This window comes from Cucurbita moschata, unplaced genomic scaffold (assembly GCF_002738365.1).
Source record: "Cucurbita moschata cultivar Rifu unplaced genomic scaffold, Cmos_1.0 Cmo_Scf00062, whole genome shotgun sequence".
In the NCBI taxonomy this organism is placed as follows: Eukaryota; Viridiplantae; Streptophyta; class Magnoliopsida; order Cucurbitales; family Cucurbitaceae; genus Cucurbita; species Cucurbita moschata.
Genome location: NW_019268578.1, coordinates 563,806 through 588,117, shown reverse-complemented (window position 1 = coordinate 588,117; position 24,312 = coordinate 563,806). Strand labels below are relative to the sequence as shown.

General features: G+C 38.7%; 5 protein-coding genes across 9 annotated transcripts; 1 reads left to right on the top strand and 4 right to left on the bottom strand.

Annotated features, from left to right (window-relative positions):
- Positions 1–933: 933 nt before the first annotated feature.
- Positions 934–4,203, bottom strand: LOC111437103 (ataxin-2 homolog). Its single transcript, XM_023074938.1, has 3 exons — positions 3,968–4,203; positions 2,775–3,059; positions 934–2,205 (listed from the first exon to the last, which is right to left on the bottom strand). The coding sequence occupies exons 1-3, from the start codon at positions 4,118–4,120 to the stop codon at positions 1,132–1,134; spliced, it is 1,512 nt and encodes a 503-aa protein (XP_022930706.1). The 5' UTR covers positions 4,121–4,203; the 3' UTR covers positions 934–1,131.
- Positions 4,204–4,359: 156 nt separating this feature from the next.
- Positions 4,360–7,605, bottom strand: LOC111437102 (ataxin-2 homolog). 2 transcript variants are annotated; one of them, XM_023074936.1, is made up of 3 exons: positions 7,247–7,605; positions 6,096–6,380; positions 4,360–5,736 (listed from the first exon to the last, which is right to left on the bottom strand). In XM_023074936.1, exons 1-3 carry the CDS (start codon positions 7,394–7,396, stop codon positions 4,603–4,605), a joined length of 1,569 nt encoding a protein of 522 aa, XP_022930704.1. In that variant the 5' UTR covers positions 7,397–7,605; the 3' UTR covers positions 4,360–4,602. The 2 variants fall into 2 exon arrangements, with proteins under 2 accessions (XP_022930704.1, XP_022930705.1); XM_023074937.1 differs by having other exon boundaries at positions 4,364–5,736; positions 6,096–6,377; positions 7,247–7,602.
- Positions 7,606–10,422: 2,817 nt separating this feature from the next.
- On the bottom strand, positions 10,423–12,083 carry LOC111437199 (GPI-anchored protein LLG2-like). The gene is made up of 3 exons (XM_023075064.1): positions 11,981–12,083; positions 11,821–11,877; positions 10,423–10,950 (listed from the first exon to the last, which is right to left on the bottom strand). Exons 1-3 carry the CDS (start codon positions 12,057–12,059, stop codon positions 10,568–10,570), a joined length of 519 nt encoding a protein of 172 aa, XP_022930832.1. The 5' UTR covers positions 12,060–12,083; the 3' UTR covers positions 10,423–10,567.
- Positions 12,084–16,539: 4,456 nt separating this feature from the next.
- LOC111437136 (E3 ubiquitin-protein ligase RMA1H1-like) lies at positions 16,540–18,474 on the top strand. 4 transcript variants are annotated; one of them, XM_023074987.1, is made up of 3 exons: positions 16,540–16,648; positions 17,556–17,695; positions 17,815–18,474. In XM_023074987.1, the coding sequence occupies exons 2-3, from the start codon at positions 17,612–17,614 to the stop codon at positions 18,295–18,297; spliced, it is 567 nt and encodes a 188-aa protein (XP_022930755.1). In that variant the 5' UTR covers positions 16,540–16,648; positions 17,556–17,611; the 3' UTR covers positions 18,298–18,474. The 4 variants fall into 4 exon arrangements, with proteins under 4 accessions (XP_022930755.1, XP_022930752.1, XP_022930753.1 ...); XM_023074985.1 differs by adding an exon at positions 17,304–17,387 and having other exon boundaries at positions 16,562–16,648; positions 17,556–18,474; XM_023074984.1 differs by having other exon boundaries at positions 16,546–16,648; positions 17,556–18,474.
- Positions 18,475–20,152: 1,678 nt separating this feature from the next.
- Positions 20,153–22,896, bottom strand: LOC111437133 (pentatricopeptide repeat-containing protein At2g20710, mitochondrial-like). The gene is made up of 2 exons (XM_023074982.1): positions 22,559–22,896; positions 20,153–21,677 (listed from the first exon to the last, which is right to left on the bottom strand). Exons 1-2 carry the CDS (start codon positions 22,826–22,828, stop codon positions 20,409–20,411), a joined length of 1,539 nt encoding a protein of 512 aa, XP_022930750.1. The 5' UTR covers positions 22,829–22,896; the 3' UTR covers positions 20,153–20,408.
- Between the last annotated feature and the right edge of the window lie 1,416 nt (positions 22,897–24,312).

The following is a 24,312-nucleotide window of genomic DNA, read 5'->3' as shown; positions in this document are numbered from 1 at the left end:
TTCTTTTGATGGACAACTCAACCAATCATATCATAAGCTTTGACCTTTAAACGGAATGACTCATTTATCGCTCTTAATTTAAATATAGTTCAACTAATATGTTCGATTTTTTAATTCTTTATTTTACATTTTGGAATAAAAAAAATGATAGTTCGACAAACATATGATGTGAAAGGCGCAAGGCGATTTGTAGTTCAAGTTCACTTCTAGTAGATACTGTTCACTTTGGCTCGTTACGTATCGTCATTGATTTCACAGTTTTAAAACGCGTTTATTAGAGAGAGGTGGGAGGTTTACACATCCTTATAAGGAATGTTTCATTCACCTCTCCAACCAACGTGAGATCTTACAATCCACTCTCTTGGGAGTCCAACGTCCTCAGAGAGGTTTCCACCTTTACAACCAATGTGAGATCCAACAATCCACCTCATTGGGATCAGTGTCATCAGAAAGGTTTCCACACCCTTATAAGGAATGTATCGCTCCCCTCTCCAAATAACATGGAATCTCACACTCCACTCTCCAACCAATGTCTTACCGTCCACCCTCCTTGGGGGCCAACGTCCTTGCTATCACACCTCCAGCAACCTCCCACTCTCTAACTTTAATACCATTTATAATAGCCCAAGGCTACGCTAGCAAATATTGTCCACTTTGGCCTATTACGTAAAGAATCCCAAGTGTTCCAAAAACCTGGTTTTAAGAAGATTAGATAAGGAAACTGATAGACGCCATGGAAAATAATGCACTCAAATTCTCCACCGGTGTGATTGGGACCTCAGCTCAGAAGAAAGGGACTGCTCAACGACCAGTATGTATGGAAGTAAATACAAATTGAAATATAGCAGCTAGATCACTGCCCATTTTCAAAATTGCTGTTCCTTCGAGTCTCGAAAGAACCCCCACATATTCGGATCTCGAAAACGATTCAGGTAAGCAAAATCGGAAAACTTGGCAGTAAAAAATGATGATAACAGCTAAACGTTCAAGTAAACATCCAGAGGGAATCATATTGAAAATTTTGAAAATGCAGGTAGAAGATATTCACACAAGGTTTCTCACAAACCAGAACAATATACGAGGCTGGTCATGGCCAGTATCGACTGCAAACAGACGATGATTAAATTACTCTCACCACGCTCTTTGTGGACCTGGACTTGCAGAAGAACTCAACCTGTCTAGAACTCCGTTGAAGTCAACAGGTTCGCCACGGTCCTCCATTCGCTGAATTATACTGGCAACATGGTCGCCCCTGAACCCCATGCCGACCAGTTTCTCAATCAAATGTGAATGGCTCGGGTTCCTGGATGAAACGGGAGGGACTGTAGCAGCCTGAGGAATCTGATGGGGTGCATCGGCCGGAGGATATCCACTTTGGTTGAAGTGCGGTTGTTGAGGCGGATGGTGCGGCGGTCTTCCACTTTCCCTGTCATACATCATATATGCTGGTTGTCCAGGGGGCAAATATCCCTCACCTGTCGCTGGTCCATAAGTGTTTTTTACTTGAGGAGGTTGCTGTGGAGAAGAACCACCACTTGCAGCTGCATATCCATAAGGCACCGGGTCCGGGCGACTCGAACCCGGATTAGGAATAGATGCGAAAGACATGGTGCTTGACAGAGTCTCTGGCACAGAACTCGGTTGATTCGGTGGATAAGGGTAGCCTGAAGTAGGGGGTGGTCGGATCTGAGGTTGCATAGAAGACTGCTGTGGTGGTTGTGGCTGCTGCGATGGCACCTGCGCCCATTGTTGGTGATATTGATTGAATGGTTGTGGCGGAGATTGACTTAGTTGGGGATTGGTCGAAACATCTTGAGGTTGCAATGCCCGGTGTTGGGGATCGGGTGAGATATATTGGCCCGGAGCATGCTGGATATGGGGTGGTTGACCAGACAATTGGGTCGGAGAGATGTAATACGGTTGCTGTTGAGGCACGTTCGGAGGCAAAGTCGCTGAAGCGGGTGCAATAGGATTTTGCTGTGGGACAATCTGATGTGGCAAGGCCAAAGCTAATTGCTGGCCGTGAATCTCGGATAGATTTTCATTCTTTTTAGGATCAGAAGCTACGGATGAAGCTCTCTCCTCGTTCGATTGCGAATGGCTTGATGAAGATGGCTCTTTCTGTGAGACCTGAAGTTTGGCTAGGTCTTTTTGAGTCTCTGCCAGCTCTTGCTTGTCTCTTATAATCTGTACAGACCTGTGGACCTACAGAAATGCATCGAGTACAAATTTAATGATCAGTATCGAATTCTAAGTAATAAAAATCGATAACGAATACGGGGATCAGAGATGGCTGTCACTGTTTACATCTAAGCGTCGACAAGTGATAGGTTTGCAAACTAATACAACGTTTCTACATAATTATTAGAAACAGTGCATGCATTGTATCTATAAATGATCATATAAAATCAACTAAAAAACCACGTCACTTAGAACAGCCCAAGTCCACCGCTAGCAGATATTGTCCTCTTTGGACTTTCCCTTTTGGTATTCCCCTTAAGCTTTTAAAACGTGTCTACTATGGAGAGGGTCTAGCCCTTATCTGACCAGTGCCTCGCATCGTCTGGCGACTAGCTCTGATACCCTTTGTAACAATCTAAGCCTATTGCTAGCAGATATTGTCCTCTTTGGACTTTCCCTTCTGAGTTTCCCCTCAAGGTTTTAAAATGCGTCTACTAGAAAGAGATTCCACATTCCTCTTCGTTCACCTATTTCAAGGTCCTCAATTGTATTACTACTTCCAAACTTTAAAAAGTCATAAAGTCGTAGCTCACCTCTTGTAGATGCTTCTCAAGAGATTTAAGCTTCGAATCCACCTCTTCATGGTCACGAGCTACATCAGAACGCATTTCTCCAACAGATTTATCGAGGTTATAGCAATACAGTTCAAGTTGTGATAAACGCGAACTTATTCCCTCGAGAAAACGCAAAAGATTATCAGAATGCTTTTTCATGCTGTTCTCTACAGCAGAAACCACATCTTGAGTGATGGAATCATCTGGTTGACCATATGAAGCAGCAGCAGGGAATGCAGTAGACATTCTAACTTTATGAAAATCCTGTTCATATAAATACGTATAACACCAATTAATCACGAAAAGGTACAATTATATAAGAATAATAATTGCTTTAAATCTTCCATTCTTTCAGTTCATAAACCTAAACATTCACAAGAATTACTAAAAGATGCTAGAGAAACATATAAGATCCAAAACCACCTAAAAGAAAATGTTCCTCTTCAGGACACTCGTTCAAAAATTGATTAATTTCCTTGCACATAATGTATTCCTGAGCTTAATGCGCGCTCCACGGGACTCGATCAACAGCCCCGGTTAGGGGCACTCAAAAGCGCCGTTGTCAACGGTGCAATCTATGGTGCCTTGCAGCCCCAGTTAGGGGCACTCCTCAAAAGCGCCGTTGTCAACAGTGCAATCTATGGTGCCTTGCAGCCCCGGTTAAAGGCACTCAAAAGCGCCGTTGTCAATGGTGCAATCTAGGGTGCCTCCAAGGCATCCCGCCCCATTCCAAAGCAAATCACATGTGAACTCGCTTTGTAACAGCGTTGTAACAGCATTTCAACTCAAGATAATTTCCATAAATCTTAGAGTCTAAGAACAACATTCCAAAGACTAGTGAGTTCTTTTCACGATTCAAGCTAAACTGAATTGAAGAACTAGTTTCATTCTGGAGATTGGAAAGCACCAACAACGCTCGCTCAATTATAAACCAGACAGACATGTACTCTAGAACAAAGCTAATGCAAGATGAATCGCGTGGATTTTAATTCTCTAGCTTCGAAATGAAACTTAGATGTTACGAAATAAGAATCGAGTTAATTACCTCAACAAAACTTAGTGCTAACATCAAAAAATTACAAACCCTAATCGGACCTAACAACGACAAATCAAAATCTTCAATCAAGCATCCATAAATCAGAAATCTAAGAACAAATAATACAACAACGAACCTTGCTAGAATTGGTAACGGAGACGGGATCGCTGTGGCTACCGTTCGAAGTGTCTTGTTTACCGTAGTCCTCGTATGAACACAGGATATCATCGGAACCAAAATCGAAAGCTTTGGGGGCGGAATTGGAGCGACCTGCTGAACCAGACGCCATAAATCGCACCGAGTGATCGAAAGAACGGATTGAAGACCAGAATTTTCTTCAGATGCCTTCAAATCTAGGAGGACTTTGTTTAAGTAGTAATCATAAAGTTGCGTGCCAGGCACATTATTTCATTCATAATCTTGGGTTAAAAAATATTAATCAAGGTTAATTAAGCATAAAACAATAGGAGCAATATTAAAAATTAATATATTATTGGAAAAAGGAATTTTCTATATGAAATTAGATAATTAAATAACCAAATTTCTATAATTAAGAAGAAATTCATACAAGGTTTAAACTTTAAACATTACAGATACAATAAACTGTTCTTCGTATCTCACAAACCATGTATATACGAGGTGGGAGAACACTGAAATCATAAAAACCAGTCTTTTATTCAATGCATTAAAAAGACGCAATGGGTAGGCTGGTCGTGGCCGATACGAGCCTCAACGAACAAACAGGCGACTCCTCTATGAATAAAATTATGGTCACCATACCCTCTGAGGACCTCCGGGATTACTCAACCCGTCCAGAACGGCGTTGAAGTCGATAGGTTGGCCGCTCTCCTCCATCCTATGAATGACATTGGCAATGTGGTCACTCCTGAAACCCATGCCAACCAGTTTCTCGACTATTTCGCCGTAAGGATGGCTTTGGTTGCGCATAAGATGTGCATGACTCGGGTTCCTGGCGACGACGTGGGGGCCTGATTGCGGAGGAATCTGGAGAGATGCGTTGGCCGGAGGGTATACACCTTGGTTGAAGTGTGGTTGTTGTTGAGGTTGAGGATGATGGTGTGGTCTTCCGCTTTCCCTATCATACATCATATACGAACCTCCCGACGAAAGTGCAGGTTGGGGTCCGGAAGGTAAATATCCTTCTCCGGCTGGTGGTCCAAAAGCATTCTTGACTTGAGGAGGCTGCTGGGGTACGGTACTACCGCTTCCAGCATATCCATAAGGCACGGTGTCTACGCGACTTGAACCCGGCTGAGGCATAGGTGAAAATGTAGCTTGCATAGGCATGCTGTTTGGAAGAGTCTCTGGCATCGACGTTGGTTGATTCATCGAATAAGACAAGTAGACTGAAGAAGGTTGCGGCCTGATCTGAGGTTGCATAGAAGGCTGCTGCTGCTGCGGTGGCTGTACCGGTTGCGGGGGCTGCTGCTGCTGCTGCGTCGTCCATTGTTGTGGATACTGATTGAATTGCTGCGGCGGAGGCGTTTGACTTGGCTGGGGCAACCGAGAAACGTCTTGAAGTTGCTGCTGATATTGGCCCTGGGCATGCTGGATATGAGCGAGTTGATTAGGCAGGTGAGTTGAAGAGATGTAATAAGCTTGCTGTTGAGGCACATTTTGTGGCAAAGCTGCTGGAGGAGGCGGTGTTAGAGGATTTTGCTGTTGGAGAACTTGGTGTGGCAGGGCAAGAGCTAATTGCTGATTGTGATTCTCAGATGGATTTTCGTTCTTAGGATCCGAGGCAACGGGTGAAGCTCTCTCCTCGTTAGAATGCGAATGACTCGACGAAGGCGACTCTTTCTGCACGAGATGAAGTTTGGCCAAGTCTTTTTGAGTCTCAGCAAGCTCTTGCTTGTCTCTTATAATCTGGACAGATCTGTGGACCTACAGAATGACATCAAGGACAAGTTCGATTCAGAGATTATTCAAACGATCGTTCCAGAAGAAAAACCACGTATAACAACACGAAAATCAATATTTCAAACATTCCTAACCACCTATAGCAGGATAAACCAAAACGGAGATAACAACAGGAGAGGAGGCTCGTGATGTGCAACCACGGTTCGCATCAAACAAAGAAACGTCGAGTTTAAGACAAAACCAATTGAGTACTTCAGCATGATCAACAGATACAGTGCATGCCGTGTGTGTCTATAAACGATCATATAATATCGATAGAAAGCAATATTACTATTCAAAATGATGAAATACAATTTTAAAACGTTTAAAATTTCGTAACTCACTTCTTGTAGATGCTTCTCGAGAGATTTAAGTTTCAAATCTTCCTCTTCATGGTCACGAATTACGTCTGATCGCATTTCTCCAACGGATTTATCGAGGTTGTAGCAATTCAGTTCAAGTTGAGACAAGCGAGAACTTATTCCCTCCAAAAAACGCAAAATATTATCAGAATACTTTTTCATGCTGTTCTCTACAGTAGAAATCACATCCTGTTTGATAGAATCTTCTGGTTGAGCATACGCCGCAGCAGGATATACAGTCGACATTCTACTTTTGTGAAAATCCTGCTAAAACAAGTATCCAGAACTCAATCGATCGTGCAATAATACACATTGAATCCAATCTTATTGGATAAGGCGTAAAACCGAGTAAATGGCGCTTAGATAACGAAACGGATTAACCAAAAGCCTAGAAAACTTAAGACAATAAGACAACTAACAACACAAAAACACATCTAGTTAAGTTTTTTTTCAAGATTCAAGCCACAATGAACTAAAAACACCATTAATTTCCATGCAAGCTAAAGAAAGATCGAATAGTTGGAGCCAAATAATCTTATCGGCGTTCTTCCTCTGTAATTTCAACTCCTCAAGGACACCCAAAAGTCAAATAATCACACAATTTTTTTCACAAGAACATTCCACGAACAAGTTGCAAGTTTGTAAAACGGAAATACAATCAAGTTACAATACCAAAATCCATTGCTAGAATCTAATATTCTCTTCAAGAACAATTGTTCAAGAAAAAACTGGATTAAATCCCTTGCATCAAGTGAAAACAAGGAGCTTAATGACAAGATTTCTGAGCTAACAATAAAATTTTCAGAATCTGAAAGGAAAAACATCCATTAGACTTAGAACCAAGCTTTTCAAAGTTCAAGCTAGATCGAACAACTTACGAACCAAGAATATTGACTTTCAATATCAAATTCAACACGGATCTTCATCCCCAGCCTCAAACGCTCATTTCTTAAACCAATAATAATCAAACTCAGATGCTAAATAGCAAATCATTCCCCTCATCAAAAATCACGCAACATAAATCAAATAACTCCATTAACCACAAACCCTAATCGAGGAACACATCGATAATTCTCTCTCAAACATCCATAAATCCATAACCTAACGCAGAAAACCCGACTAACACAACTCACCTTGCTAGAATTCGCAACGGAGAGATCGGTATGGGTACCGTTGGAAGATTCCTGGTTACCGTAGTCCTCATATGAACAGAGAATATCATTGGAACCAAAATCGAACGCTTTAGAGCCGGAATTAGGCCGACCAGCAGAACCAGACGCCATAGATCACAGTAAGGAATCGGAAAATTGAAGCAAAAGCCAAAGGGTCGGCGACTCAAAGGAAGACGAAAGGGAAAAGGCTCTCTTTTTTTTTTTTTGCAATTATCGAGAAGAAAAAAAAAAAATTCTCCTTCAGACTTTTTCCGCGAAATGAACCTCCATGGATTTGTTTATACCTAACCTTATAAAAATTGATTTCGGTTTCTAAAAATTAAAATAAATAAATAAATAAATTGAAGAAACGTTTAATTTATTGGGTTGATTTGAAGTGTACGGCCAGATATGAAATTTGTGAGATGGCCTCGCCGACCATCTTCCGATTTTGCTAATAGGTCCTTCATTTTTGGTTTATTTCGAATTGTTGCCCTGCTCTGAATGATTGCTTATTAATCAATAATCAACCTCAATTATTGCCCTTAACATTTTGTAAATATCAGAAAATCTTAGACCAATCAATTCATGCCATCTTTTAAAAGACAATTTTACCCTTCTTGATATCGGAGTTTAACGGGTAACTATTTATTCTTCAGGATAGATCATAATATCTAGAGACAATTTTACCCTCTTTGATATCGAAATTTAACGGGTAACTATTTATTCTTCTAGATAGATCATAATATCTAGAGACAATTTTACCCTCTTTGATATCGGAGTTTAACGGGTAACTATTTATTCTTCTAGATAGATCATAATATCTAGAAACAATTTTACCCTCCTTGATATCGGAGTTTAATGGGTAACTATTTATTCTTCTGGATAAATCATAATATTTGGAGACAATTTTACCCTCCTTGATATCGGAGTTTAATGGGTAACTATTTATTCTTTTGGATAGATCATAATATCTTCTTATGGATGTAATACCCATAAATTTGACATAATTTTGACGGAAGAAAAATGCCTTCCAATTAAAAAAAAAAAAAAAGACGTATTTAAAGATTAATTCGTAGGTTTTAAAATATTTACCGTGGGTAAAAATTGGAAAAAAAAAATAGTAGGTATTAGAATATATTGTATATTAATTAAAATATAATAATTTGAAATTAGATTATTTTTTTCCTATTATATAGTAAAATGTTTGGAAACCAGCGAGATCCGATGATCAAGGGTCACATGTCATGTATGGTTTTTTTTTTTTTTTTTTTTTTCCCTTAAAATTGGTAATATTTTACGACATTTTAAATAAGTTTGAGAAATAAACTGTTTTGATTGAAATATTTGAAATTTAGTTTTTGAATTTTTTTTATTATATATTAAAATGACTGAAATACCCTTACACTATTGCTGCTATCATTCATGATTACCGCTCACTACCAATACGGTGACTACTTCAACAAAAGGTTACTAGATAAATGTTTTGTAATAATGCAATAGTGACTAGAATGTTTGTCTGTATATATAACGTCCCAGATCCACCGCTAGTAGATATTGTCTTTTTTGGGCTCTCCCTTACGGGCTTCCTCTCAAGGTTTATTCTCCTCCCCAACCAATGTGGGACATCACAATTTGCCTAGTAGATATTGTCTTTTTTGGGCTCTCCCTTACGGGCTTCCTCTCAAGGTTTATTCTCCTCCCCAACCAATGTGGGACATCACAATTTGCCCCCATTCGGGGCCCAGCGTCCTCGCTGCCACTCTTTCCTTCCTACATTGATGTGGGACCGCGCCCCCAAATCCACCTCCCTTTGGGTCCCTGCGTCCCCTTACTGGCACACCGTCTCGTGTCTATCCCCTTCGGGGAACAGCGAGAAGGCTGGCACATCGTCTAGTGCCTGGCTCTGATATTATTTGTAATGCCCCAGATCCACCGCTAGCAGACATTGTCCTCTTTGGGCTCTCCCTTCTGGATTTCCTCTCAAGGCTTTAAAACGCATCTGCTAGGAGAAGGTTTTCACACCCTTATAAATGGTGGTTTGTTCTCTTCCCCAATCAATGTGGGACATCACAGTTTAAGTCGGTAAAAACCGACATGAAAAATAGGTCGGTTTTTTTATTAAAAGACGTAACTGTTTTCTAATTTTGAAATATTTAAAAAAGATTAGAGAATAGTTTATATTATAAAAATCCTAATTTTAATTATTTAGTTGGCTTGTAAAACTTCGTTGGAAAATAACGGCTTAACCGTAGCTTTCCCTTCGGTATATAAAATGGCCGGCCGGCGGCCGTCTTTCCCACCAGCAATTTCCTCCCAAATTTGAGGAAAAACCCACCACCCCATCGCCATGAAGATAGCAGGGCTATTCGCCGTCGCCGCGGCCGCCGCCGCCTCCACCATCGTCCTGTCAACTCCGCCGTCCTCCGCCGGCCTCCACAAAACCACCTTCTCCCATCAGGTAAGAAGACACTAACTTCTCATTTCTCGATACCCTTTTATAATCAGACATCTTCGAAAAGGAAATTCTCGGGAATAATCGATGTGGGACGAAATTCAGGAAAAGGTCAACAGAGACGAGGAAATTAGTCCGTCGAGAAGATCCCCGCCGTCCACGGCGCCCGATCACTTTGATCCGAGATTCGATGGGTTGCGATTCATTGAAACTCTAGTCACTGCTCATAGATAATAAGCTTCGGATTTGGCCAATGTAAACGATTCAAAAGATTAATTATAAAATTTTATGGATTAAATTTTAATAAACTAAATTTATAATTTAATGGTTCAAAATTATTTAAAAGATTTAATTTAATGTATTAAATATTTTAAAATATATATATTTATTATATTTAATAGTCGAGATTTAAATCAGTTAAATACATATTATAATATTTTATAATATTTAAATATGATTAAAAAAAAATCTTATAAATTCTAATTGTTTGAAATTTTCTTTCAAAAAGCTCTTACAAACTTTCACTTTGTATTCGAGTCATTACGGTCCAAAGAGCTAAACCAAATAAATTAACCGCTATCATAATTTTTTACCATTTAATATTTACAGCCCACAAAACATGGAAACCTGTTCTTCTACAAAAACTCGAAAGTTCATAGGTTAAACTTTCCGTTCAATCATAAAAAATTATAATAAACATTCAATAAGTAGCTTTCATATCCCAATCCCACCAAAGTCACGGTTAACCGATCAAACAAACACAGAAAGATTCAAAACTTTCGTCGTATAAAGAAAGACAACGAAACGGGGAACGTAAAATAAAGAACTTTCCGTTCCCCTTTCGTGTTCTAAAGCAATACATGGAGCATAAATACGAGAGCGAGAGCGAGAGTGAGAGAGTAGAGTCGAGACCGAGTTTGACGGAGCGAACGAGCCGAAGATAAACTGATGTGGCCACTCCCACCTTGAGAAAGGAGGGATTTGTTACACTCCAGGCCTTGTTCTCCTCCCTTGCATTGATTGGCAAAGAGGCCAGGTGGGTATTGGCCGTAGAGGTTAATGTAACTGAACATTGTGGTGGCACAGTTGTTGGTCCGGTCGTTCAATTCTTCCACAAAGCTGCAGCAGAACTCCAACAATGCGTGGCAGCACACCTTCGGTGGGTACTTTGGCCCTTTGCATTGGCTTGTCAAGATCGTGTAATTTTGCGCTTCCATGTCCACCGTGCATTCTGTCGAATCCCGACACAAAACAAACCACAGTTTATGCTCAAATTAGACAATATCATATTATCTCCATTGTCCCGAACAATGGGTAATTCAAAATGTATCAAATTTATAACTTAACCTTAACGTCCTAACGAATTACACAAAACAAACGAGAATTTATGCTCCAATTAGATGGTATCATATTTCGTTGTCCTAAAAAATCGTCTCCACTTAATGGGTAGTTTAAAAAATATCGAATTTATAACTTAACTTTAACCTCAACCTCAGATCCAACCAGAACACGAAAAAGTTTATGCTCAAATTAGACAAAACAAACGAGAGTTTATACTCAAATTAGATAGTATCATATTAACGTGGACAGAGGTCCGTTGTCCTGAACAATCGTCTCCGCTTAATGGGTAGTTTAAAAGATATCAAATTTATAACTTAACCTTAACCTCAGATCCAACCACCACACGAAAAGTTTATGCTCAAAGTATCATATTATTGTAGACCGAGGTCTATTCTCCACTTAATGGGTAGTTCAAAACGTATCAAATTTATAACTTTACTAACGTGTCAGATCGAGACAAAACAAACTAGAGTTGTTGTCCCAAACAGTTGTCTCTACTTAATGGGTAGTTCAAAATGTATCAAATTTATAACTTAAAGTCAGATCAAATGGAACACGAAAAATTTATGCTTAAACAAGACAAAACAGAGAGTTGATGCTTATCATGGTTCGTTGTCCGGAATAATTGTTTTCACTTAATGGGTAGTCTAAAAGGTATCAAATTTATAACTTGGGTTCGTGTTCGTGTTCATGTTCGGTAGAATAGATCGAACGGGAACACGAAACACACGAAACACGCGAAACCGGTAAAAGGGGTTACCTTTTTGGGCTTGAAGAAGGGAACGTCCAGTTGGTTTACCAGCTTTGAGGGCCTCATCTGCAAATACAAACAAATCAAAACCCTAAAAGGAAAATAAATGAAAATAAAAGAGAGAGAGAGAGAGAGAGAGAGAGAGAGAGAGAGAGAGAGAAGAAATTACAAGAGAGGAGGTTGGAGTAAGTGAGGGAAATGAAGAGACAGAAAAGGACAAAATAAAGGCAACTTTGACTCGACGCCATGGCTCTGCAACTTTTTGGATTGTCCGTCGAGCAGCTGCGGCGGCGATGGCGGTGGAGCTTTTTATCTCCGCCTGCAGATGGCTGTGAATCAAGCAATTCTTGTTTTTGTGTGTTTTTGGTAAAAGGGTGTTTTGGGATTCATTTTGTTGGGAAAAGGAGAGGAATTTGTAGGGAGGAGAGTGAAAATTTGCATGAAATGAGTTGAGTCCATTGCCTTCTCCTCTTATTGCCACCGACCACCCCTAACTTTTTGTATCCATGTAGTTTTGTTAGGTTAATGGTTGTGTCCGCCACGTGTTCCATTTTGGTCTCTATTGTTTTAGCTTTTGTTGATATGTTTGTTTTTATCCATATGCTCCGGATATTCTATAAGGATAGCACGGTAAGGATATTGTAACGCCCCAGATCCACTACTACTAGATATTGTTCCGTATTGGGCTTTCTCTTTCGGGCTTCCTCTCAAAGCTTAACCAATGTGGACATCACAATCCACCCCCCTTCGGGCCCAACGTCTTCACTGGCACTCTTTCCTTCCTCCAATCGATGTGGGACCGCCCCCAAAATCACAATCCACCCCCCTTCGGGCCCAACGTCTTCACTGGCACTCTTTCCTTCCTCCAATCGATGTGGGACCGCCCCCAAATCCACCCCCTTTAGGGCCCAGCGTCCCCTTCGGGCCCAACGTCTTCGCTGGCACTCTTTCCTTCCTCCAATCGATGTGGGACCGCCCCCAAATCCACCCCCTTTAGGGCCCAGCGTCCTTACTGGCACACCGCCCTTGTGTCTACCCCTTCGGGGAACAGCGAGAAGGCTTGCATATCGTTTGGAACCTGGCTCTGATACCCCCAAATCCACTCCCTTTAGGGCCCAGCGTCCTTACTGGCATACCGCTCTTCGGAGAAGAGCGAGAAGGCTAACACAACGTTCGAATCGACTACAGATCCACCGCTAGCAGATATTGTCCTCTTTGGGCTTTCCCTTTCGAGCTTCCCCTCAAAGCTTTAAAATACGTCTGCTAGGGGAAGGTTTCCACACCCTTATAAATGGTGGTTTATTCTCCTCCCCAACCAATGTGGGACATCACATATATGCTCCAAATAAGGTCGAGAATGAGAAAAAACTTGCATGACATCATGAGCATACCTCAACTAGTCGATTCATTATTTACAAAAAAATTCAAGTCTCTATTCTCCTATATATTTCATTTCCTACCTTAATACGTTTTAATATATATTTTTTTTAAATAAAATCTTTTGTTTTAAATGACGTTTCTTATTCATGAAGTTATGATCCATGAATATGATAGCTTACGAAAAATGCTATCGTAGACTTTTTATAGCGTTTTTTGTACGTGGTGACAGCCCATATTATTAAAAATCTGAGATTTTTTGTACGTCGTAACAACTCATGTTAACAATACGAGAACTGAAGCAAAAATTAAAAACAATAACGAGAAGTTGAAATGTTACCAGCTAAATCTGTATATGAGATCCCACATTAGTTGAAGAGGGGAACGAGGCATTCCTTATAAAGATATAGAATCCTCTCTCTAATACACGCGATACGTAATGGGTTAAAGCAGACAATATCTACTAGCGGTAGACTTCGGCTGTTACATCGTCTTTTAAAGAACTAAGAAATACATCGATCCAAACACGATAGCGAGCGTAATTTTTTGCAATCTTTTGACATCGTTTTAAAGTCAATTCATCGACTTGATTATACCTAATTTTCTTCGTATTTCGTTCATGATATTTGAGGGCTACCACTAATATGCTTATGTAATTCATATCTCTTCCTCTTAATAATCCATTTTAAGTTGACTTTTCTCTCATTTGTTTTGATATTAACTTGAATTTACAAAGTCAACTCTCCATACATATTTTGTTGGTCAACTTATTATTAGTGGTTGATAATGGGGAATCTAAGGTGCAATATTTTAAAATTTATGTACCAATCCACAAATACATGCATCATTTTAAATGAAATTAAATTTCATTTCTTTCTTTGTGGGCACTAGAAATGTCCATTTTACCCTCAGGGTCGGGACCCTGTAATAACTCGCCTCGAACGAGGTCGAACGAGGAGGAGATTTCTCATTTAAACGGAGAATGGGGGAGGAAGTGGATAATATTTTTTCCCGTTAGATAAATGAGGCTGGGGACAAGATTATATTCTCGGTCTTCGCCCTGCCCTATGGACATCTCTACTGGGTACGAAAAATATAATCACGAGAGCTTATACTCAACTTTATATATATATATATATCTGAAAAATACCCTTAATTATGAAGTTACTGTGATTGAGCCACCGAAAAGAAAGATGCACATTATTCGTATAGATAGTGATTTTTAGTTCTTTTAAGTCTTTCTTAGTCATTCTATTCTCGGGATTGCTCTCATTCGGATGTAGTCTTAGTTCATTCATATATCCCTCATTTGCTCGGGTATCACGATATATAAGTTTACCAGCTCAATTAAATTAATTTATATATTCTTGCATGCTCATAAATGTTAAATGATTAAAAGAGTTGATCAAAATTATTATTATTATTATTATTTTTAAAAAAAATTATAAACTATTACTTATTAGAACTAAATATATTTTTTTAAATGAATTAATTTAACGAAAATATGATATATCGGGAAATTGGCACGTGCGGATAGATATTCTAGAATGTGAATTAATTATTTGAAAAAATAAAATTGTCTAAATGGAGCAATGACAGGCCACCACGTTTACAAATTATTCCACTTGACGAATTTACCCTCACCTTTAAATAACTTTACTGTTTTTTAAACTAAATTAATAAAAATAAAAATAAAAAACTTTTTATCTCAAAAATACCCTTAAATTTTAACCTGGAGGCACTGAAAAAGGAACGTATACCGTACAATACTTTAAAACGTGTCTTAATCACCATATCTTCAAGAACGGTCTCGTTTGAATATGCTATCGGTTTCTTCACGTACCCTTAATTTACTTGAGAGCCACACGCCCACCTGTTTCTGCCTTGGTTCGACCTCAAACTGTCTCTATAGCGAAAAATTTCTCGCTTGTATCTCGGAGTAGCGTTCCTATGCAATTACGAACAAAATTAAGTATAATTAGTTTTCCTTCTATTTCAAGAAAAGGCAAATGCAAACGTTGCACATGGTCTCTATAGTGCAAAATAATTGTGCTTTTTCTCATAATATTTAAATGAAAATTTTATATTTTGCAACATTATTGTATCTTATAATGCACTTCTTATACACAAAAATTCTTAAATTCATTTAATTAATATTTACTTTTTTTAATTAAATAAACTCGTCACAATCATACTTTTAAGGCAGCGGACTTGCGATTGTGCGGCACTCACTTTCCTACGACAAGTGAGCTAAGCCACTTCGTTCTTGCGTCACTTACAACCAAGCAACGTATGCTCGAGCCTCTGGCCTCGATTTTAAGAGAAAGTTTTAGAAAGCGAGGACAAAAAGAGATTTTTGAAAGAGACGTTATATAAGCAAGCAAAAGAGAAATAATTAAATAAAAACACTTATTATTAATATTATCTTTGTATTAGTTATTATTTTTTTTTTTTACTGTATAACGGAAAATACTTTTATATATATGTATATTGATATACAATATATATAATATATATATATGCATACATACGTATATTGATATACAATATATCATATGTATACATATATACATATATATATATATATGCATCTATATATATATATATAGTTGAATCTTCTAGAAGGAATCAACATCAATAATTAAAATTTAAAAAAATAAGCAATCTTCTAGAACCCAACAATTCTTTAGTGAATTTAATTTATTAATTTCTTCAATTTCTCAATTATTTCTTAATAGAGTCAAATTTTAATTATAACCATTTAATAATGATTTGATTTTGAATTAATACTTTCAATTAAATATATATATATATAGTATATATATATATAGTATTTCAAGAAAATAATTACAATTTTATAATTTTAATTTTCTTGATAAAATAAATAAACAAAATTAAAGGGAAAAAAATTAATTAATTGATTGATTTGACTATTGCCATTTTAATATTGGGTATGGTCTTCAAGATTGAAAAAAAAACGTCTTTATTCAACAAATACAAAATAATGGTTATTGATGTTTAAAGTTATTTAAATTTTATAATCTGAAAATTAAAAAATTAAATTGGTTAAAATAAATTTAAAATTTAAAATTATATTTTAAAGTTTGGTTGAAATTGGAGGAAAGAGTGGGATAATGACACGTAGCAGTGAGATTTTCTTTTTTTGAATTAAATTATTATTATTATTATTTTGTTGAAAATTAAAAGAACTAAGAGTAAACGGTGTTGAAATTTAGCGCCTTTAAATCTCTGCGTTGAGGACTCTTCCTTCTCATCTTCCTTCACGTTCTTCAATTTCTTCTTCTTCGATTCAAATTTTCCTCTGATTTCGCTCTTTTTCTTTGATTGTTTGCGGCGATTTTCCATTGGAGCTCTGTGATTTAGCGGCACGAAGTTTCATAGCCCTAAATTTTACGATCTTCTTCTCAACTCAATTCCAGTGCGTCTCTGAATCGAATCGGTAAATTCCTCGTCTCAAATTTTGGTATGTTAGGAACTGGAACTTGAAGATTTCGAGTGTTGAACTTGATTGTTTTTTTTTTTTTTCTTCTGTGGCCGATTCTTGATCGGAAAGTGTTCTTCCATCTTCAATTGAAATTTTAATTTTCGACTTAATGAAGGGACCGCTCTATGGCTTGGAAATGAAGTTAGTTTCCTGTTTTCGTTATGAAATTCTAAAAACTTTTCATCGGAAGAAGATTTGATAACTCATAGTTCTAACTGCATAAAGATTCAGCGTTCTATCTGCATGTTTACTTGATTTTCTATGTGACTGGTCTTTGAAATCCATTTCAGATTGCTAGAAATGTTCTAGAAATCTGGATTTAGATATGGATTTGCATGTTTTAGAAGTGATAGTTTAGTTTGGAGGTCGAATCTTTATTTAATAGAGAGGAAATTGCCAATTCGGTGAAGAATTCTAATCCAAATGTCATTATCTGCCGACTCTTCCATGTTTGGTTTTTTTGTTTTCTATTGATTAACGTGCGGAATTACTCAAGATTTATTTATGTTAGATCTGAATATGGATAGTTTAAATCCAGAAACATTTCTAGAAGGTCAACTCCCAAATAGAATTTGAATTTTTTGGATTGGCTCTTGCTTTAAGTATGCAGGCGGAGGCATTAACCATGGGTTTGTCTTTATAATATTGTCAAGAGCTCTTATCTCCTTGGCCCTATCTTTCCTTGGGGTTGAAGGTATTCATTGTTGTAAAAAGAGCCAGAACAAGTTCATCTTCTTCATGTACATATGAACTTACTTGTTCTTGTTGTCCTGTTCTATTTATATCATCTCTATTTCTTCAAATTTGCATTAGTTTTGTGGGTTTTGATCCAATATTGATCTGAAATCTTATGATTTGGCAGTTTTGGTATCTCAGAAGGGTTCTTTACTACAGAGTATATGGACATGGAGCAGTACTATGAGGAGATTAATTCATTTGGAGAAAACAAGTCTTCCGTGGAGAATTGGAAATCAGCTTTGGATGCCATGGCAGAAACTCAATGTGATTCCTCTGGGCTATTTGACTGTAACATATGCTTAGAGACTGTGAAAGATCCTGTTGTTACACTTTGTGGCCATCTCTTTTGCTGGCCCTGTATTTACAAATGGCTTCATTTTCAGGACAGCTCTACAGAAAAACAAGGCCAACGACTCCAGCAATGTCCGGTTTGTAAGGCGGAAGTTTCTGATGCTACGCTAGTCCCGCTCTATGGCAAAGGTGAAACTCAAGATCCATTCGAAAGCAAGAATTCGCAGCTGGGAATCGTCGTCCCTCGTAGGCCTCAAGGACCTGCTTGCTTTGAGTCACCAAGGGCAACCTCTCACCCTCACCCTCACCCTCACCCTCACCCTGTTCTTCAATTCCAGCAAGGAAATTTATCAGATCAGTCGAACATTTACTATGCTGAAGGAGTATTCGGAGAAATGGTTTATGCGAGAATGTTCGGTGCGATAACGAATCTATATTCATATCCGAACTCGTATCCTCTTGTGTGGAGCAGTAGTCCTAGGATCAGAAGGCATATTTTGCAGACGGATGAATCACTCAATAGAATCTGCATCTTCCTTTTCTGTTGCTCAATTATCTGTCTTCTGTTGTTCTGAGGAGTAGGTTTTTTGTTTTAGTCTCCGACCCATTGTAAAAGAATCGTAGTTCGAACACTGCATGATTGCAGATTGAGTCTGATGTAGGTGTGGCTGAGTGTTGGTGGCGATGTTGCCCCTTGCCTGCCCTTCTTTTGCAGTTGATGTAAATAATAATTTTGCTTAACAGCCTCATTTTCATGGATTCTATCGCATTCTTGACTCTTGGATAACTTGATTGGCCAGTTTCAAACTAACAAAACAGATATTGAAATCGCGGTCCTACCGCTTTCGGAGTAAGTACCTAATAGATTTGGTAGATCTCGTTTCAAGTTAACCATATCTTAAATTGTCAATAAACAATCCATGTGAATCAAGCATTGAAAAGATAACAAAAAACATCACATTGTGGGTCGAAACAGTCGAAACAGGGGTAATGGACCGAGTCTAAGGTCGACAATCCATGGCTATGGCATCCTAGAGCTGTTGGTAGCCAACAGTTCAAATCAAACATATAGACTTGACTCTGGAGATTGCACTCAGCACCCTGTTTTTGACTTCTCTTAATTGTTTATGATATCATAAAGATTGATAGAGGACATAACTTTAACAAACAAACAATCTAAATCTGAAAAAGACATTCATTTCTTCGTTCTTCACTTCAACCTTCTTGGTAAAAGGTTCTAAAATAATATGGTAATAGGTGTGGTAATAGATCAGCTTACTATTGTTTTTGGTCAATCAAAACTACAATTAAAAGATTAACCAACTAACCAATCAAAATCGGTCGAAAACCCATCAAAACCCTGTAAATCAACCAAAACTGTATAAAACTAACTAAAGTCGACTAAGACGGTATAAAACTAACTGAAGTCGACAAGGACTGCATAAAACTAACTAAAGCCGACAAGGACTGCATAAAACTATGAAGTCGATTAAGACTGCACAAAACTAATTAAAGTTGACAAACACGGTATAAAACTAACTAAAGTCGACCATGACTGTATAAAACTAACTAAAGTCGACCAGGACTGCATAAAACTAACTAAATCAGACCATGACTGTATAAAACTAACTAAAGTCGACTAAGACTGTATAATACTAACTGAAGTCGACAAGGACTGCATAAAACTAACTAAAGTCGACCATGACTGTATAAAACTAACTAAAGTCGACCAGGACGGCATAAAACTAACTAAAGCAGACCAACACCGTATAAAACTAACTAGAGTCGATTAAGACTGCATAAAACTAATTAAAGTCGACCAACACTGTACAAAACTAACTAAAGTCGACCAAAACTGTATAAAATAACTGAAGTTGGATAAGACTGTATAAAACTAACTAAAGTCGATCAAAACTGTATAAAACCAAGTAAAGACGACCAAATCCGAAACAACCAACAAATTCCAATTTTCAATTTTATAAAAGGAAACTGGTCAGAAAGTACTGCTTCTGCTAGTTGGTTAATGTTCAGTTTCTGCTTGCACTCCAAGCAGAAGCTCCATTTTCTACTAATATGGGAGGAGTCATAGTCAACAAGATTCAAGATTATGCATGTTTCTATCAGAAGTTCCACTTGCAAAAGTCCCTACAGATCTTAAGCAAAAGAGTTCTTGCCCTCTGTGCTAGTGAAAAGACTAGAGAAACAACATTGAGCCTGAATGAAAATATTCTACTTATTATGTAACGGTCCATATTCACCGCTAGCAGATATTATCCTCTTTGGGCTTTCCCTTTCGGCCTTCCCCTCAAGGCTTTAAAACGCGTCTGCTAGGGGAAAGTTTCCACACCCTTATAACTGGTGGTTTGTTCTCCTCCCCAACCAACGTGGGACATCACATCTTATCCTTCTGCTAGTCAAAAGACGAGGTGATTGGTGAAATGAAAATTATAATGCATACTCAAATTTTGATTTCCAAGGATTCACATGGCATACAAGGTGAGAAACAGGTTCAAAGGAAGAAAAAATTATAGATACCAACTACCTGTACTCTGACTATTACCAGAAGATAAGATTTCCAAATTACAAAAACTAAATATCTTGAAACTATAGGGATCAAATTTGCAATCTAGCCGAAATTGATACTGTGCTATAACAAGGATGACGGGTGGAGAGGAATAAAAACACTTCACTTCATGTCGGAAGTCTCTTCATTCTTTAGCACCTCAGCAAAGTTGAGCTTGTTTAGATCCGAAGCATGATCGATTCTCTCAATATGACCGTCCAGGCCGAATTGATCAAGGGCACTTGACGTTTGGTTGTCACTGTGGGTATAATCTACTAATCTTTCGTTAATATGTGAGGAGATAATGTTGTGTTTCCCAAGAAGTCTCACGATTTCCTCTGCTACCTCCACATTTCCATTTGTTTTCAAGTATTCAAGACATGCGGCCAAGGTATAATAATTAGGCTTCCATCCAGGTGGACTAGCTGAAATTGCTTTCTTCATAGCTTCCACTGCCTTCATCGTCTGATCATTGGCATGATATCCAGTTGCTAGTCGATCCCAAGTGTTTGCTTGTGGTTCCTTGCCATCCTCCATAAGCCTGCCTATATATGCTTCTGCCTTATCCACAAGTCCCTTCTTACAGTAACTATTTACCATCATGTTCGGAATTTTGAAGTCGAAACGTGTATCGCCTGATTCCCATTCCTTCAAGATTTCTTCAGCACCCTCAATATCATCCAGTTTCATTAATGAACTGATTATACAAAGATATCCTGTATTGTATCTTCTTTTCAGATTAGCGTACAAGTTCCAAACCCGATACACCTGATCCTTATTTCCGATAGCAGCATACAGTGTAATGAGACATTCATATGCAAACCACCTTTGCTTATCACCAATGAGTTGCTCTGATCTCTTCAACATCAGTAAACTTTTATCAGAAAGACCAGCTTTGAAGTATCCATTTGCTACGACGAAATACGCGTGCCAATCCATAGAAATTAGTGGGTCTGCCTCCATCTTCAACAAAAGCTTTTCCATGTTTGTTACATCGGAATTAGCTGCATATGCATTCATACGAATGTTGTATGTAAATCGATCACGAGCAATTCCCATCTCTTCCATCTCTTCTATTAATTCATCAAGTTTTTCATGTTTACCCAGATGAGCATAAAGGCCTAACATAGTATTATAAGGTAGTGGTGTTTTCAAAAATCCTAATTCCCTCATCTTCTCCATGAGTGCCTCTGACTTTTCCAATTTTTTATCCTCTACGTAACAGTTAAGAAGTGCTCCATAGACCTTATAATCTCTTGAGGATTCCCTGATGCTGTTAAAATACTTCTCTGCTTGTTCCAAGCCATGAACCTTTGAAATTAAGTGCAACTGAATAGCAATGTCCCCTGGTGACGGTTCTTGGTTCCTTTCATTACTTATCCATTCACACAACTGTTGCCAAACGGATATCAATATTGTCAAATAGTGCACAACGAAGAAAAATTTTTAGTTTACCATGTTGGATGATGAAAGTCCCACATCGGCTAATTTAGGAAATGATCACGAGTTTATAAACAAAGAATACTCTCTCCATTGGTATGAGGCCTTTTGGAGAAGCCCAAAGCAAAGCCATGAGAGTTTATGCTCAAAGTGGACAATACCGTATCATTGTGGAGAGTCGTGTTCGTCTAACATGCTATTAGAGTCATGCCCTAAACTTAGTCGTGCCAATAGATTGGTAAATCCTCAAATGTCGAACAAAGAACTCCATAAGAAAAGGAGTCAGGCCTCCTCAAAGACAGTAAAAAATGACTACGACTCCAAAGGAGTCGGGCCTCGATTAAGGGGAGACGTACTTTGTTCGAGGGGAGGTGTTGGATGATGAAAGTCCCACATCGGCTAATTTAGGGAATGATCATGGGTTTATAAACAAGAATACTCTCTCTATTGGTATGAGGCCTTTTGGGGAAGCCCAAAGTAAAGCCATGAGAGCTTATGCTCAAAGGGGACAATATCATACCATTGTGAAGAGTCGTGTTCGTCTAACATACCATATCTAGATGATCCAAATTCAATGCTTCTATATGAGTGAAGAAGACGAGGAACAGAGATGTATGCCAAGTTGCACCAAAATTTCCATACAAAACTATCTCCACAGTAGGGAAAGAGAACAATGCCATAACAATAAATGAATATTTAGATTCCATCCACTCTCCTCTTCGATCAATTAGACATTCATTATCATACGAAAGGGCCAGACCAGAAAAAGAAGAGCATTCTAAAGTATCGTACAGAAGTAGTAAAAATTAATATGATTTCAGAACAAGTGGTACCTGCAGAGCATGGTTGAAGCGACGGAACCTCCTGAGCTGCTTGATGAGCTTTTGGAGATCAGATTGCTTGACTTCTCGGCCTTCTTCTACCCACTGATCCAGCACGCTAACAATGGAGATTCGAGGATCGCCTGCCTGAGAAACTCTTAGGTAGAGAGAATCCTCTGGACTTCGAAAAGAAGTTGATCCTAAAGTTGAGTAGAATAGAGGCCGCAAAATCCTTGAATTGCAGTAACAACGCCATGGCTGCAAGGAATGGAGCTTCATCATTGTCCGCCTCAGCACTGGCGAGTCGACGGGAAGTTTCAGGCGGAGGGGTTAGGAGGGTTTGCGATCGCAACATTGGTGGCTCCATGGGCCTTCTACAGTGGCCCAGCCCATCAATTTAGGGCTCACTTTTCATCATTTAGGTTAATTTTTTATTAATTAAATTAATTTTAAGAAACTCTAAAATTAAGTTAAGACTCATCCTTTCTTTCTTTTTTAATGAAAAAAATTCATTAAATTCCAAATTATCACGTCATTATTTATAAATTAATAAATTTTACATTTATGATCATTTATAAATTAATATATGTTTCAAATTTAATTTAAATGCAAACATGAAAAATCGGTATTACACCAAGGAATGAGTAATGTGACCATATACTATCGGGGCCATTAGGTGCCAAACTCAGATTTTGAATTTTGATTTGAATTCTGAGCATGAGTCGTTTCAAAATTGTATCAAAGTGGTTCCTCTTTCAATAAGATGTGGTTCGAGGATGGATCAGGGTAGAAGGTAGTGGACACGCGACACCCATTCTGATCTGAATCCTAGGCCTGAATCGTTACAAATGGTATCAGAGAGATTGTGATGTCCCACTTTGGTTGGGGAGGAGAACAAACCACCATTTATAAGGGTGTGTAAACCTTCCTCAGACGCGTTTTAAAGCCTTGAGGGGAAACCCGAAAGGGAAAGCCCAAAGAGGACAATATCTGCTAATGGTGGATATGGGTCGTTACAAATGGTATCAAAGCCAGACACCGAACGATATGCCAGCCTTCTCGTTGTTCCCCGAAGGGGATAGACACGAGGCGGTGTGCTAGTAAGGACGCTAGGCCCCAAAGGGGTGGATTTGGGGGCGGTCCCACATCCCTTAGAGAAAGGAAAGAGTGCCAGCGAGAACGTGGCACTAAAGGGGGTGGATTGTGACATTGGTTGGGGAGGAGAACAAACCACCATTTACAAGGTGTGAAAACCTTCCACTAGCAGACGCGTTTTAAAGCCTCGAGGGAAGCCCGAAAGGGAAAGCCCAAAGAGGACAATATCTGCTAACGGTGGATATGGGTCGTTGCAAATGGTATTAGAGCCAAACACCAAACGATGTGCCAGTCTTCTCGTTGTTCCCCGAAGGGGGGATAGACACGAGGCAGTGTGCCAGTAAGGACGTTGGGCCCAAAGGGGGTGGATTTGGGGGCGATCCCACATCTCTTAGAGGAAGGAAAGAGTGTCAGCGAGGACGCTGGGCCCTAAAGGGGGTGGATTGTGATGTTCCACAATCGTTGGGGAGGAGAACAAACCACCATTTACAAGAGTATGAAAATTTCCCTAGCAGACGCGTTTTAAAGCCTCGAGGGGAAGCCCGAAAGGGAAAGCCCAAAGAGGACATGGGTCGTTACAGAGATACATCTCTCTCCATAAGATATGGTTTAGGGATGAACCAAAGTGGAACCGAGACCACCTTCTTTTTTTTTTCTTTTTTTTTTTTTTT

What these genes read in the sequence shown, in the direction of transcription:
- LOC111437102 (XM_023074936.1), bottom strand. Translation starts at nt 7,396, where the DNA reads ATGGCGTCTGGTTCTGCTGGTCGGCCTAATTCCGGCTCTAAAGCGTTC. An exon ending in CCGTTGCGAATTCTAGCAAG is followed by an intron (nt 6,381 to 7,246) that starts GTGAGTTGTGTT and finishes TACTTGTTTTAG; the next exon opens with CAGGATTTTCACAAAAGTAG. An exon ending in TCGAGAAGCATCTACAAGAA is followed by an intron (nt 5,737 to 6,095) that starts GTGAGTTACGAA and finishes GTCATTCTGTAG; the next exon opens with GTCCACAGATCTGTCCAGAT.
- LOC111437136 (XM_023074984.1), top strand. Translation starts at nt 17,593, where the DNA reads ATGGACATGGAGCAGTACTATGAGGAGATTAATTCATTTGGAGAAAAC.
- LOC111437133 (XM_023074982.1), bottom strand. Translation starts at nt 22,828, where the DNA reads ATGATGAAGCTCCATTCCTTGCAGCCATGGCGTTGTTACTGCAATTCA. An exon ending in GCTTCAACCATGCTCTGCAG is followed by an intron (nt 21,678 to 22,558) that starts GTACCACTTGTT and finishes GTTTGGCAACAG; the next exon opens with TTGTGTGAATGGATAAGTAA.
- LOC111437199 (XM_023075064.1), bottom strand. Translation starts at nt 12,059, where the DNA reads ATGGCGTCGAGTCAAAGTTGCCTTTATTTTGTCCTTTTCTGTCTCTTC. An exon ending in TTACTCCAACCTCCTCTCTT is followed by an intron (nt 11,878 to 11,980) that starts GTAATTTCTTCT and finishes TTGTATTTGCAG; the next exon opens with ATGAGGCCCTCAAAGCTGGT. An exon ending in CCTTCTTCAAGCCCAAAAAG is followed by an intron (nt 10,951 to 11,820) that starts GTAACCCCTTTT and finishes GGGATTCGACAG; the next exon opens with AATGCACGGTGGACATGGAA.
- LOC111437103 (XM_023074938.1), bottom strand. Translation starts at nt 4,120, where the DNA reads ATGGCGTCTGGTTCAGCAGGTCGCTCCAATTCCGCCCCCAAAGCTTTC. An exon ending in CCGTTACCAATTCTAGCAAG is followed by an intron (nt 3,060 to 3,967) that starts GTTCGTTGTTGT and finishes TTATATGAACAG; the next exon opens with GATTTTCATAAAGTTAGAAT. An exon ending in TTGAGAAGCATCTACAAGAG is followed by an intron (nt 2,206 to 2,774) that starts GTGAGCTACGAC and finishes GCATTTCTGTAG; the next exon opens with GTCCACAGGTCTGTACAGAT.